The sequence below is a fragment of the Urocitellus parryii genome, chromosome X (genome assembly GCF_045843805.1).
Source record: "Urocitellus parryii isolate mUroPar1 chromosome X, mUroPar1.hap1, whole genome shotgun sequence".
NCBI lineage: Eukaryota > Metazoa > Chordata > Mammalia > Rodentia > Sciuridae > Urocitellus > Urocitellus parryii.
The window spans coordinates 118,229,779-118,245,114 of NC_135547.1; the positions used below are offsets into that span (position 1 = coordinate 118,229,779).

The following is a 15,336-nucleotide window of genomic DNA, read 5'->3' on the forward strand; positions in this document are numbered from 1 at the left end:
GGTCCAGGTGGTCCCTCAGACAACCTCCAACTCGCGACCCGCTCCCCCAGAGTCTCCTGCCTCTTGACCTATTCCTTCTGCCTTTTGGCTAGGGTTGGGGAGTACCAGGGATTGAACTCAGGGGCAGTCGACCACTGAGCCACATCCCCAGCCCTATTTTATATTTTATTTAGAGACAGGGTCTCACTGAGTTGCTTAACACTTCACTATTGCTAAGACTGACTTTGAACTTGCGATCCTCCTGTCTCAGCCTCCCCAGCTGCTGGGATTACAGGTGTGCATCACCAGCCCCTTGCTGAACATTTATTTGTCCCCAGGCTTCTGTTGTAAAATGCACATGCTTTTGACAGCCTCAAAATAAACCTCCCAGTCCTAAGTGTGGCTCTAGTGGAGCTTTCTGGGCCTTTGGGGAAGGGTGTGGGAGAAGGAGCCCAGGAAAGACAGCAAAGGATTGCCAGCCTCTGAGGGTGGCTCATCCCTGTGTGTTCTACCAGCTCTTTAATGGGGGAGGCAGCAGTGAGACAGAATGCTTCTGGGTTCCTGGTGTGTTCTAGACTAAATGAAAGATGGCACAGTGGAAGTAACCCTCAGGAGCTATATTGCTGAAGGTGGAGCAATGTTTCCCTGGCTGTGTCTGGTTTCATGGCAATGCCCTTGGGAGTATGGACTGTGTTTCACACTTCTCTCTTCAGTAGGGAAAAAGTATCTGTCTACTTCAGAAAGCCAGCCCTGTGATTTGGGGCAGACCTTTTAACCTCTCTGGGCTTCGGTTTCCTTATCTGTACCTTCCAGCTCAGATTTCTGTATCAGTGAAATGGAAAATAACTGTGCTCCTCTGCTTCCTCCTCTCCACCATAAAGGCCTTTCTCTGGGCTCATATTAGGTCCACTTCCTCCACAGAGTTACCAGAACACCTTGGTTCCCTCTTTGGGGGCTCTGGAACATTTCCAGAAAGTTCAAGGTGATGCGTATTCAAAGAGCACACTTGGAAGGGTGGGGAAACTTTTGTGGTTCAAAATAGTCAGCCCTGGGCCAGGTACTCACTCTTTCATATCCCTCAGGTACCTTTACCTTAGTTTCCCCACCTGTAAATTGATGATGAAGGTAGAACCTACCTGTTAGGAGACCTAAATGGGATAGTGCACACATAGGGCTCCACCAGCACCTGACACTTGGAGGAGCTCAGGAAATACTAGTTACCATTCTTTTCACTCACACAAGATGGAGATGCATTTGATTAGCCCTGCAGAGCCAGCTGTCAGACATACAGTCCATCTGTCAGTGGCAATTTGAATGGCATACTTTGTTTCAGAGAAAGTAAGCCATTGACTCGTAAAACATAAAGAAAAAATCTTGAGTGTTTTAAGCCCCGAGATATGTCACTTTCTAACTTAAGTATAAGGTGAAATTTTAGTTAAATCAATATTTCATAGTGTCACCACTCCTCTCTTCATAGGGATTCCTTGCCACTGGTGAAATTGATCCCTTAAATAGAAGATTTTCTACTTCAGTCAAACCTGATGTTGTAGTACAAGGTTTGTGAGCATGTTTACTATTCATCTCTAAGTTGTAAAACCAATGTCATTTTTTGCATTTAAATTGTTCCCTAGTTTCTTATTTAATTAAAAAATTGTGTGTGTGTGTGTGTGTGTGTGTGGTGTGTGCGTGTGTGCATGCTCTTTTAGTGTATAGCAGTTCTGTGAGATACTTTATATAACTCAGTTACTCCCAAAAGGGACAGTATTCTTCCCAACTATAAATTTACTTTCTACAAAGCATTAGTTTTTCTTGAATCTAAACCTTGATTGCAATTGAAGCCCATATGATTCATTTAGCATCATTTTTCAAAACTGTGAATCTAAAAAGTAGAGCTTGAGCCTGGTAAAATCTCAGAAGGCAAGCAAGGGTCCTCTCCGTGGAGTTCTGACTTCTCTCCACCTTCCACCCACCTCCACCTCCCCTCCCTTTTCTCTAGCCAGCTCCTCATCCAGAAAGGTAGGAGGCCAGCCTGGGCTGCCACAGAGTGACTGCACCTGACTCCACTGCTGTGCATCTCCAGGCTGTTAGGACTCCTGCCCCCTCCACAGATGTTCTTGAGAAGAACTGAGATTGCCATGGGGGAAGTTGGCAGTGCAGGGCTCCACCTGAGGTATGCCCCCAGAACAGTGATTCCTTCTCCTTCCTTCCTCTTCTAGAGGACCTTCTGGCAGCTCCATCACATGTTGCCTCACAGAACACTCACATGCCATCTAATACCATAGCCCACTGTACGATTAGGACAAAGCCATATTCGTTTCTGTGTTGATTAGCACCTACACATGCATACATTGAAAGTGGCGATTAAAGAAATGAAAAGCATTCCTCTTTGTGACCACTGGCTCATTTCGCTGCACACGCCCATGATGCAATAAGATGAGCAGCAGGTTGTCATTCCAGTCAGTGCTGTGTGCAGGTCCAAAGTGGGAAACATCTAACTGTTATAATATTCTGATCAGGTAAAATTTGTGACAATTATGGTTATCTCCATCTTACAGGCAAGACTTAGAAGTTAACCTACTCAGGGATCCATAGATGAAAGCTGGGGTATGAATCTATTTCTGACTTCCAGATGGACTGGTCCAGCTGCACTCCATGGTCCCAGTGCTTAACCAGAGCACATTCTGCTAATTAGTGCCTTAAATCTACAAGATTGCTCTTCCAACTGCAGGCCAGGACACATTGATGGGTCCTGGCCCACATTTTTTTTAATGTAATAGAATAGAGTGAAAATTATTAAAGTATTTGGCATGGAGGAAGGAAAATATAGTTTCAGAAACTTATCCACATATGACTGCATTGGATCATGAGGCTCCCAGGTCTTAGTCCAAACCACTGCTCTAAAAGAGTCACTCTATAGAGTGGCCACTATGTGGCTTTGAATAAAATGTGGATTTCTGCAAGTTACTGAAAGCTTCAGAAGGGAAAGATGTCAAAGGAAGCCCTCCAGCCTCACTTGCTAGGACCTGAGGGATTAGGTTCCAGTCCTGAATCGGCTGCAACTGGCCAGGTCATCATGCAAGGCTTCTTTCAGTGGCACGTTATGAAGATCAGATGAGATAATGAGTGTTAAAATACTTTTAAAAGCACCAAGTGCTATGTAAATTTAAGGAGGTGCCAGTCAGCTCTCAGTGGCATTTATATGTATTGTATGTTCAGCCCCCTACCCCCAGCCCATGGGGATAGTGGTGGAACTTGGGGCCACATTAATAGTAGCTGAGCCTTCATTCTCTGGCCTTATCACTCTGTTCCAAGTTCCCAGAAAGCTCTGTGTAGCTGGACAAAGTACCAGCCATCTCTCTGTGTCTGTACTCCCCCTTCTGCAGTCCCCTATCCAGACTCCTTATCTTTGCCAAAGCACTGCCCTTTCTTATAAAAGGCCATCAATATTCGTACAGCATGTACAGCCCAGCTGATCCCTGGGCTGTACATGCTGTACTAATGTGGCCTCAAGTGAAGGTCTCCCACCCTCACAGCCCCCAGATCCCAGACACTCAGAGCCCCGGGCCTGCAGGAGTATGGGTCCCAGCCTCACCCACTGGAGATGAGGTCTAGGCTAGCTCTAAAGGGCTCTTCCCACCTGTAGGGTCCTATGCTATGGTTCCAGGTAGGCCAAGCTCCCTACTTCCACAGCATCCCCATTAGCAGGCCCATTTTTTTTTTCCTTTGGAGGGAAGGAAGTCTCCCCCTCCCCCTCAGTCAGTGTCCCCTGAAAGTAGACATCACAATGTTCTTCTTTTCCCTGCTCTAAGGAGCAGAGTGCAGGCTTCTCTTGGTATCCCCTGAGGGAGCTGTGTTCACTCCTGACCCAATGTAAAAGGGACACAACAGGTTTACAATAAATGCAGATCCAGGGGAGGCAAATCATTATTTGAGATGGGGTAATTTGGCATAGGGCCTATTGAAGACAGTTTCTAGAAGTGCACATTAAGGCACTTAACAAATATGTATCATGGGTGTTGAGGGGTAGCAAGGACAGAGGACCAAGAAGAGTGGCAGGACCAATGCCACCATTTCCAAGACCAAATAACGTGTGGAGAGCATGTTAATGTGCCTCTCAGGCAGAAGAAAGGACAATAAATAGCATGTTAGAGTGCAGAGACATGAGGCACAATCTGATGCTGATTCTATGTTCTTGTTCACAGTCACTGTTTTGGCAGAAAACAGTCACATTAAGGAGCTGTTGAGGAAACATGGGGTAAATGTCCAGAGTATTGCTGACATTCATCCAATTCGAGTCCAGCCAGGCCGGATTCTCAGTCACATATATGCCAAGCTTGGTAGGTTGGGGGCTCATTTGCCAAGGGAGTACCTCAGTTCTACGTTTGTGGTCTGAAGAGTTGGGCAAAACACTAAGCAGGTGATTGCACCGTGATGTGAAGGAGAATGCACAAACAAGTACCTGCTCCCCAGCCTGCTCAGTGGGTACTGCTGTAGGCTGGCTTGACCGTTTGGCAGATCTAGTGTATAATAAGGAGCCACCTTGGAAAATTCACAACAGGAAGAGTCATTTGTGTCTTGACAATACTTCTAATTTTTATCTGTGGTATTAGAAAATGCTCATTTACCCATTAAAATAGAAGCAGGTTCTCTTTAGTTTTCTAGAACTTGACTTTGTTTAGTTTTATGGCTGAATACTAAATAAAAGTCAGCATTAATAAAGTTCTTTCAATAAGTTCACTTTGTCCACATTTGAACTGGTGCTGTTCATATACATGCATGAATAGAAGCGGGTAGAATTTGTGTCTATATTCAACTTTGTCACATTTTTTAAAGGACAACAGTACAAGCTGGAGATGTAGCTCAGTGGTAGAGCACTTGCCTAGCTTGCATGAGGCCCTGGATTCCATCTCCAGCACTGAAGGAAAAAAAAAAGTGGGTTATCTAACATAAAAATAAGCCCAGCCTTACCCTGAGTTACTAGATTACTTACTTGTTACTATATTTCCTCTAACTCTAGTGTTTCTTTTATTTTATAAATAGGACGAAATAAGAATATGAAGCTGAGTGGGCGACCATATCGGCATATTGGTGTTCTTGGAACTTCTAAACTCTATGTGATTAGGAACCAAATATTTACTTTTACACCCCAGGTGAGAAGAGTAGGCCAGTGGCAAACCCACCAGCATCCTTTTATTAAGTCCTCTTTTCTGTCTGGTAAGCTTTTCTTCAACAGACATGGCAGAATTCTGCATGCATAAGTTCAGATGGAGACATATGAAGTGATACCTAGTACCTTGTACATGTGTTCATAAATGTTGATTGAACCAAATTGCATGTGTCATTACTCCCAGTCATCAATATTAGTGAAAGTCACACTGCTTTACAAATTTGCTAGTGACATGTCACTTGACTTGCAACCCTTGTGCTTCTAATCTTAATAGTTCTTAACCCTTGTCAATTGGATTTCCAGACCCTAGCCCCCTTATTGGGCTACAGGATATACTGATTATGGAACTTATCTTCAGTGTTTTTGTTTCCCAAGAAAACTAGCCCTGTGGAAGCACTAAACCAAACTTTTTGAACAGCTAGAAAGATGAATGGTAGGGTTGCTTTGTCAGCATGGGGCACAGCATAGCCCCAGCTTACTTGGATACAGGGTTGACTGTGGTGTCTTGGATCAGTAGCCCCAAGCTGCTATTTTTCATCTGAGCCCATGCTGATCAATTAAACCTTGTGAATTTTTTTCCCTTAGCACCAAATTTCAGTCCAGAGCTGAGCATGCACTAGTCCAGAGGTCAGGAGAACAATTTGATTTTCATCGACATCAGGCAGCAGTGCTTTGAGTTGGCATTAACCAGGCATCAATCAGGTGAACAGTGTCTCCACATCTCACCTCCTCTCAAGGCCTCACTTGGAAAGCATCTCCAAACTGAGTAGCCCTGGAAGGAGTAGGAATTAAGGAGTTATTGGTTTGCTTTCAGAGACATTGGTGTTGGGCAAAGCACTTAAGTCCTCCATTGGAGGAGCTGAAAACAAATCTAGCAGTGCACCCTTGCCTTCTGTGCTATTTTAACCACAGCTTCTGGGCAGATGACAAGATGATTTGTCTGATCTCAAGGGGAGTGGCCCCATGATGGGTGGATTAAGGACAGCACTGAGCATCTTCCCTGGCAACAAAACTCCAGGATTAGTGCTGCCCTGAGAGACAGCTGGTGTTGTGTGGAGATAAACGAAGGGTGGCTATTTACTTGACCTGTTCTGACTTTCAGTTCACCGACCAGCATCACTTCTACCTGGCCCTGGACAACGAGATGATGGTGGAGATGCTGAGGATCGAGCTGGCCTACCTGTGCACCTGCTGGCGGATGACAGGCAGACCCACACTCACCTTCCCCGTCACACACACCATGCTCAGTAATTTCCTGAATTCCATCTGGCTGGGTCATGCCCCATGGGTGGTTGGGTCCTTTTCCAAGTGTTTAGAATAGATCCTATGGACAGAGCTGAGTATTGAAGGGACTCCTTAGCAGCTTGGCTTCTTATCCCAGGAGTCTTCTGTGCCATAAGGAATTTAATTAGATTGTGCTGATGAAAACATTTCAGTGTATAGCTGGAAAAAAATGTATTCCCAGATTAAGTAAACTCATCATCACTTTTTTTTTTCCTTCAGCAAATGATGGCTCAGACATTCATTCTGCAGTTCTTTCTACAATTAGAAAACTAGAGGACGGATATTTCGGAGGAGCTAGGTAATTTCTTAAATCTTTTGCTGCCCTTCTCCCATTTTTCATACCAATTTTCACTTCAATTGCTGAACCTAGAAACATGGTATTTAAAGTTAAAAAAAAAAACAAGGATTTAAAATTTACCTCCTCCTGAAACAGCATTTGGTTGTCAAACTTTTGCAGGCACTAGGTGGTCTTGGGCATAGGAAGGTGGGCACATCAACCTCTCTAAAGTGATGTCCTTCTTGGAATACCTTTATGGAGTACTGAGTTTCTGTTAAAAATCATGGAAGAAAACACCAAGTGCCTAGGGCTCATCAAGTGCTATATAAATGTTTGACAGTAGTATACTGTCACCTTAAGAATAATTCATAGAAGTCGGGCGTGGTGGTGTATGCCTATAATTCCTAGCAGCTCAGGAGGCTGAGGCAGGAGGATTACAAGTTTGAGGCCATCTTCAGCAACTTAGCCAGGCCCTAAGCAACTTAGTGACACCCTGTCTGCCAAGGCAAAACAAAATAATCCTTAGAAGTAGGCCCTTGGCTTTCCAGGGCAAAGTTTTTTGTTCAGGCAAGGGTAGACTTTTTTTTTCCCTGAGGCTATCTGCAGCCCATTTGCCCTTGGAAGCCCAAGCACCTGTGAATTCAGTTACGTTGCCTGCTCCAACTTACTCCTTGAACAGTACTATTGAAGCTAAGTCCTAATCTGATGCTGGTAGCTCAGTGGGAAGTATCTTGTTTTCACTTCTGGTCTGTCATTTCAAGAATGTCTTTGTAGGGTGGAAATCCCATGCACTCCCAGCATCTAGGGACTGAACTTCAGAACTTGGGGGCTGCTGCCTCTGTGGGGATCCCAGGCTGCCAATCCTGGCTCCCAATTTCCAGTGGAACTTTTTTCAACCCAATGGGCCACTCAGGACATCTGCTCCAGTTTGGGGATAGTGGGTTCATCAGATTCCTTCTAGAGAGAACTTTGACTCTAAGACATGCTTCTTCCATCACTGGTAGCCCAGAGGGAAGTACCCCTCCTATGCCTGTGTAACCACATTTCATGGTAAGGACAAGTGTACCAGGAGAATGATTGCTTCTGGCCCATTCATTTTAGGGGGTGGGGGGGGGGGGAACACCACACATTGATTCTGGTTCAAAGTGTTTGCTCAATTTATTTTGTAAAATAAGTTTTGGTTGGTGCAGTAAAATAGATTGGTATTTGTGTTGGGTTGGAATAAGAAATTGGCATGATTATTTTGACTTTTAATATGTTACATGCTTTCACTTCATACTTGCTATTGAATTTTTGTTATAATTTCTTGGCTGACTAGTTAGGGTGATCTGCTGAGTGATAAATTTATTGATTCTGGCAAAAGCACCACCTGGTTACTGAAAAGTCCCCCAGTGATTCATAGTGGAAGTTTGTCCACACTCCATTGATGTCCCTTAACATAGTGTCTTTTTGGCAGAGTAAAATTAGGGAACCTGTCGGAATTCCTCACCACATCATTCTACACGTATCTGACTTTCCTGGATCCAGACTGCGATGAGAAGTTGTTTGATGATGCCAGTGAAGGGAGCTTCAGCCCTGATAGTGACTCAGATCTGGGAGGATATGGGGAAGACACCTGCAATCAAGGTATCACATGGAATGCTTTTGCGGGTGCTTCCTTGAATTTATTTAAACCTTCGTACTCTGATAAAACTGCCCTAAAACCCTAAACTACAAAAAATTAAAGTATAAATCTAAACTAAAAATGATGCCTTTGAAAGTGGGGCTTTTTTAAACCCAGAGGGATGAAGAGTTTCAAGTATGAGGACTTTTCATTGTGTGTGTGTGTGTGTTTGGATATAGCTCACTTGCCTACTGAAGCTTAGGCACCTTGAGTTCATTTGCACTGTTTGCTTCAACTTACTCCTTGAACTGTTTTTGACAGCTTTTTAAACTAAGATCTAACCCTGGATGACCAAGGGCTTCATGCCAGTTAGGCCAGCACTCTATCACTGAGCTGCACCCCAAGTCCTCACAAAATATATTCTGAAGACAGAAACACATTGCTTGAATTGTCAAAGGAATGGTAGAACCATCTGGGTTCAATTAGATATGAGGAAGGAAACCTCATGTATATAACCTTTCTTAATCTGAACAAACAGTTGGGTCAAAGTGACCTGGCTTTTGCTTTTTGATAGTAGTTGGAATTGGAGCAGAGAATTCCACAAGTTTATTAGCTCTTAACAAATTAAAACAAAATGACTGATGTCAGCTGCTGTCCTTCAGGTACTATGCAGCTCATCTTAGGATGATGTCATGTAAACAATTGTCTTGACCTGTGTTTTGTTTCCCCAGGAAGAAGTTTTTCTGAACAATAAATTTATACACACATACATTCTATCTTTTTACCTCATGGGGTGGGTAAAGATGTCAATATCTGTATCTAAATGTCTCCTTTCACTAACTTACTTGGCACTGCCCACTACACACAGTCACTATTAGGCATTTGGGATATTTCTGTAGCTTGTATTCATTGGCTTTTTTTCTTGCTTGTCCAGTTATAGAAAGCCAAGACGAACTCGACCAGTATATGAACCACCTTCTGCAAAGCACATCCTTGAGGTGCTACCTGCCCCCTCTCTGTAAAAAGACAGAAGATCTCCATGTGTTCAGTGCCATCCACTCCACTCGGGACATACTTTCTGTGATGGCCAAAGCAAAGGGTTTGGAAATTCCATGTATGTTATTGAACTCTTTTCTACCTATTAAAATACCTTCTTTTATCAAAGTAATGTATGAACATAATTTAAAAGAATCCTAAAAGATAACAAAATGCTTCCCCCATCTGTCTACTTGGAAGCGACCATTTTTAACTTCTTTAGCTGTTTCTTCTGGCATTCATATATCTCCATATCTCTAAAATAATATGTGTACACTTCTGTCCTTTGATGTATCAAAGCTTGGCACCTATTGACTTTCTGTTACATGGGTAAGGATTTAGCTGGCTTAACTCACCACTCTTGTACTCCCTTCCCTTAACCTACCAAGGGAGCTGTATGAAAGTTTAGTTACATCAGTATTTACTCTTATATGTATGTAAATATTATTCCCAACTGGGCATTATAGTATATTGTGATTATATTACCATTTTTTACTTTTTGTTTTTTCTTAAGTTAATAGTTGCTCTTTTTATTTGTTTTGATTTCTTGCTCTATCTTCAGTGGCCTCATAATACCAATTTCCACAAGGTAACCATATCAATGAATCTCTTGATTCCACTACTTACAGTCTGTGAGTCTCCTCCTTTCTGGCCAACTGCACTCTAAACCTGTTGTATCCTTATTATCCTGGAAATTTCCTTGGGCTCATGCTATTAGTTGTATTCCTTGTTTCCTGAATCTGGTGGGTTCCCTGTGTGTTCCCCTTTCCTGATTTGTTGTTAGTGGTGGTGGCTTTTTTGTTGTTGTTGTTGTTTTAGTGGAACACATTCTGGAATAGTTTCACTAGGTTAAAAAAAATTACTACAATGAAAGAGGGCATGGTAATGACAGCCCTCAACTTTTTTATTTCTGAAATTCCTTTCTGACTTGGTTGCCCACCATGTCTGGGATGTCGTTTTTATTCCGGGATCTTCCTTCACCATCATCCTGGAGGGTTCCTTGACTTGTCTCCTGGGTTGGCTAGTGTTTTCTGTTTCTCAACTCTTCCCTTTTTTTGGTTCACTCTCTCATTCTAGTGAGGACAACCAGTCATTTCCTGAGAAACAGCACATGGTGGGTTACATTGTTGAGAACTTGCAGGTCTGAAAATATCTAAAAAATTCTATATCCATTTGAGAGTTTGGCTGGGTAGAAATCTAGATTGAAAATATATTTTTCTTCAGAATTTTTAAAGCATCACTTCATTATCTTTGCTACCAGTGTTGCTATTGAGAAATCTAAATCCATTCTGATTTTTTATCCTTCCAGTATAAACTGGTTTTTTTCTTTTCTTTTTTTTTTTTTTTTTTTTTTTAGTCATTGATAGACCTTTATTTATTTATACATGGTGCTAAGAATCAAATCCTGTGCCTCACACATGCCAGGCAAGTGCACTACTGCTGAGCCCCAGCCCCAGCCCTAAACTGGTTTTTTCTTTAAAGTTTTTAGGATCTTTCCTGCTTCCCAGTTCTGAAATTTTAGTGATGTGTTGTGATCTGCATATTTTCATCCATTGTGTTGGGTCAAACTTAGCAGGCCTTTCCAGTCTGGAAAGTTATAGTTTTCAATCATGTAGTTTTTCTGAAAACTTTCTTGAATCATTTCCTTTCTTATATTTTCCTTGTTCTCACTTTCTAGTATTTCTTTGATTCTAGTATTGACTTCCTAGAGAAGTCTTTATCATTGCTCTTCTTTTTTCCATATTTCTGTCTGTTCTGAGTGTAATTGCTTTTGAGTTTTAAATCTTAGTTCCCAAATTTCATCTGTTCTTGTTTCATGCAAGCCATATAATTTCTTATTATTCTAAGAACATTAATGGGGGGGCATGTTTTGTTTTTGTTTGGGCTTACATTTTGTTCTCCCTGAATGGTTTCCCTTTCCCCCAGTCACCTTTATCCTCTTTGTTTAAGTTTCTGTCTTTTCACATTAGAATCCTTCCTCCAAGAATGTGGGTAGGACTTGTGCCTCAGGGCTGCATGGCTGTAGACTTGTCAGATTTCCCAGAGATGTTCTATAGCACCTACTTGAAAGGTAGGGTGTTTTTGCCTGGATCTCTACAGCTACTTAGTCTCCATAAGGAATGCACTCAGGCCTTTATATGTACTGGTCAGCCCCTAACCTAGTCACCCTCCCTCTTTTACTCCATTCAGAGAAACCCTCTAGTCTCCTGTCAGAGTGAGCAAGGTGGTCCCCACACTGTGTGAGTTGAGGAGGGCATCTAGGGAGCTCACTGCTTCCCACATAGCTTTTCTCCAGTCTTCCTTATTTTGATCACCCCCTTTGAATCCCCAATTTCAGAGGCACATAGTGAAGCAAGTTCCTAAGACTTCTGGAGATTCTTTGATGTAAATCTCACTGGTTCTTGTATTTCCCCACTGTAGACTTGGGCTTTGGTTGCTTTATATCTACTAAATCGGTCATCTTTCATCCATTGGTTTTTCCACTTCCAAAATCTTGTCACTACTACCTTTCTCTTCCCCCCCCCCATTCTTAAGGATTTATCTTTTAAAAAAGAAATTATTTTCCACGTTCTGAGTGGAGATTTGGAACAAAGTAAAATTCCACTGTTTGATTTGACTCACTAGTGTAACCTGGGCACTTATAATACCTTTTTTTTTTTTTTTTTTTTTTTGGTAGCAGGGACTGAACCCAGGAGTACTTAACCACCAAGCCACATCCTAGCCCTTTTTATTTTTTATTTTGAGACAGGGTCATGCTGTTGCTAAGGGCCTCAGTAAGTTGCTAAGGCTGGCCTTGGACTTGTGAATCCTCCTGCCTCAGCCTCCTGAGTTGCTGGGATTATAGGCATGTGCCACCATGCCCAGCTATAAATGACTTTTAAATATGCATCAGTTTTTATCTTGGAAACTTCCTAGTCTCCTGAGACAATACAATAGCCTAGAAGACAGAGATGGATTAATGAATGAATACAGATAATAATATTCAAAGATGGTTTAAACATAAGACCTAACACCCAGCAGTGGTAGAATGAAATGCATACCGAACAGGAAGCAGAGACACCTGGATTATGGAACCCTTGTAACCTTGGACAAATAAACAGTCTACCCTCTCTGGGTCTCAGTTTTCTCATGGGGTGGGGAGAGGTCTGACTCAATCTCTCTAAGTCTCATTCCAGTCCTAAGATGTTGAGTAATTTCCCCTGAGTTCTAGGAGGGAAAAGTGAAATTCTCTCAAAGCAAAAAGTCATTTCCTGCTTATTTCTCATTCCCAAATTTAGCACATGAAGTGGCTACATGATAAATTCTCATTGAAATTGGCTAAACTAAGTAGTCATTCCTCAGTTGGATTGTATTAAATGAGGAGTAGCCACCACACCTCTCAAAAGAGTACTTCGTTGTTCCTCTTCAGAAGCACTCTCTGTTATTTTTGTTTTCCAGTCGTTCCCATGACTTTGCCAACTAAAGTTCTAAGTGTGCACCGTAAGTCATTGAATCTTGTTGATTCTCCTCAGCCACTCCTAAAAAAGGTAAAGTATTTGGAATAGTTAAAAATTAAAAGGCATGATGCTTTATAATGCTGGGTTAGTCCCAACAACTTTCTTAAATGTTGGAACTCAAAAGAAAGACTGTATTTCTTGATATCCAGAACTTTTCCATTTAGAAGCTCCAAGTTTTGATGTGAATCCAATCCCTTAGTTGTCTGGAATATGATAGGCATCATCACCAAATTTGATGCAAACCTTTATATTTTGCCTATAGGAAAGGTCACTACCTTTTTGCTGACCCATACAACCCAGGTGGTGCTGGCAGAAGTGAACTATCTGTCCCCTTGGCCTGTCCTGTCAGCCAGCCGAGGCAGATGACGTGCAGAACAGGCTACAGTGCTCTGTTACTCATGTTCTTAATGTAATGAAAACCAGGAAGAGAGTTCTTAGGAGCATAAAAATCTCAGGCTGTTCCTTGTTGCTTCCCATAATTTGTTATTTTATTATGAAGTCTCCCCTTGATTTTAGCTCACATGAATCAAAATATCCAGTGCCTGTTGGAGAAATTTTAAACTAAGTTCAATTTTACATTGTTTAAAACATGCATTTTGTGTTTATTTTGCTTTTAAAAAACCATTTTATCAAAGTATAATATATGGACAGAAAGGTACATACAGCTTAAGTATAGACTAAAATGAATTGTCACTGAGCCAATATACAAATGGCCACCTCTGGTTCCCTCTCAGTCATTTCCTCCCCGTATAGTCCAAACATAATTTCCATTATAATTTCTAACAGCAGAGATTAGTTTTCCCTGTTTTCGAACTTGGCATAAATAAAAATTACACATATTTTAACCTGTTCCAATTTCTTGCAAACATTTGTCAACATGGTGATCCACTGATCAAAAATAGTAAAAGCCTATAAATAAAAAGGTATAAAATATTCACTAAAAAATAGGTCCAGCACAGTGCCAGAGTTCAAAGACCAAGTTGGTGTTTTACTTCTTGATCATCTGAAAGTTCCTACATTCAACCCCTCTCCTACTTTTTTACTTTTATATGGCCAGGCTCCTGAAAATGACTTCCAGTGGCCCAGAGATGACCATGGTGATGTGGACTGTGAGAAGCTAGTTGAACAGCTGAAAGATTGTTCAAATCTGCAGGACCAAGCAGACATCCTGTACATCCTTTATGTAATAAAGTAAGTTGTCTTAGTCTGTTTGGGCTGCTATAATACAATACGAATTGGCATTATAAACAACAGAAATGCATTTCTCATAGTTCTGGAAACTGGAAATCCAAGACCAAGGTACCAGTAGATTCAGTGTCTGGTGAGAGCCAGCTTTCTTGTGTCCTCAATGGTAGAAGGGATGTGTTAGCTCTCTGGGCCTCTTCTACAAGGACACTAATCTCAATCATGAGGGTTCTGTTCTCATGATCTAATCACCTCTCAAAGGCTCCACCCCAAAATATCATCATCCTGAGGGGTTTAGCATTTTATCAGAAATTCAGGGGGCATACAAACATTCAGGCCACAACAGTAGATTTATAGTTTCACTAGGTTGAGCCTTCTCAGTTCTCCTTAATTAATTCATTTTCCTAGTCTCTCAGCCTGCAGCAACCCAGGTCATGATCATATTCACTCCAGATACCCAAGATCACCATGAATAAGTCTTCCATCCCCTTCTTTGCCTACTGATGCTTACCTCCCAGAACAAGAAGGCTGAATGAGGCCAGGATCCTACAATGTCCTTATATTAATCTTCTGTTTCAAAGGACATAGGGATGCTTTGGTAGTATGGAACCCTCTCAATGAGGCTGAGGCACTAGGAGTACCAGAGCCCTTGACATTCATTCCTCTTGCAGTCTAAACATTCTGGCCCAAAATCTCTGCATTTTTCTATCTCTTGACAGGGGTCCCAACTGGGACACCAATCTCTCAGGACAGCATGGGGTCACTGTTCACAATCTTCTCAGTGAGCTCTATGGCAAAGCCGGCCTGAACCAAGAGTGGGGTTTGATTCGCTACATCTCAGGCCTGCTCAGGAAGAAGGTGGAGGTCCTTGCTGAGGTCAGAGCAATCATGCCTGCTGGGTTGTCCTTCATCCCCTCTTGCCCTTTGTCTTCTTCCTCTTCCTCTTCCAGTCTTGGAGTTACAGAAACTCTCGAGGCAAGTGCCTCTTAACTGTAAAGGAAAATGGAGACCTAATCCAGAACTGGGGCAAGCCTTTCTCTCCTGACCTCCCACTGCTCTGGGAAGGCAAGCAGAGGGAAGAAATTTCAAGTTGATTAGTTTGGTTCATTCTTAACCACAGAAAAAGGCTTGCCAAGAAATCAAATGAAGACACTCTGTGGCAACACAACCTCTGAAACATAGCTCTCTTATTTGTGCACATCCACAGTACAGTGATCATTAACATTTATTACCCTGAGCCCCTGCCAAATCCAGAACCACTTCCTACAACACTGAAGCTCAGTATTCGGGCAAGGTCGTGGTATTTATT

The 15,336-nt window shown here is 42.2% G+C and overlaps 1 protein-coding gene across 1 annotated transcript in view; it reads left to right on the forward strand.

Moving 5' to 3' along the window:
- Phka2 (phosphorylase kinase regulatory subunit alpha 2) overlaps positions 1–15,336 on the forward strand; it is a 73,167-nt gene that overhangs the window by 42,100 nt on the left and 15,731 nt on the right. The window contains exons 14-23 of the mRNA XM_077793891.1: positions 1,457–1,535; positions 4,182–4,316; positions 5,020–5,129; positions 6,249–6,393; positions 6,650–6,728; positions 8,164–8,333; positions 9,245–9,424; positions 12,784–12,872; positions 13,900–14,033; positions 14,747–14,903. Coding sequence (XP_077650017.1) covers positions 1,457–1,535; positions 4,182–4,316; positions 5,020–5,129; positions 6,249–6,393; positions 6,650–6,728; positions 8,164–8,333; positions 9,245–9,424; positions 12,784–12,872; positions 13,900–14,033; positions 14,747–14,903 — 1,278 coding nt within the window. The remainder of the gene's footprint in view (positions 1–1,456; positions 1,536–4,181; positions 4,317–5,019; positions 5,130–6,248; positions 6,394–6,649; positions 6,729–8,163; positions 8,334–9,244; positions 9,425–12,783; positions 12,873–13,899; positions 14,034–14,746; positions 14,904–15,336) is intronic.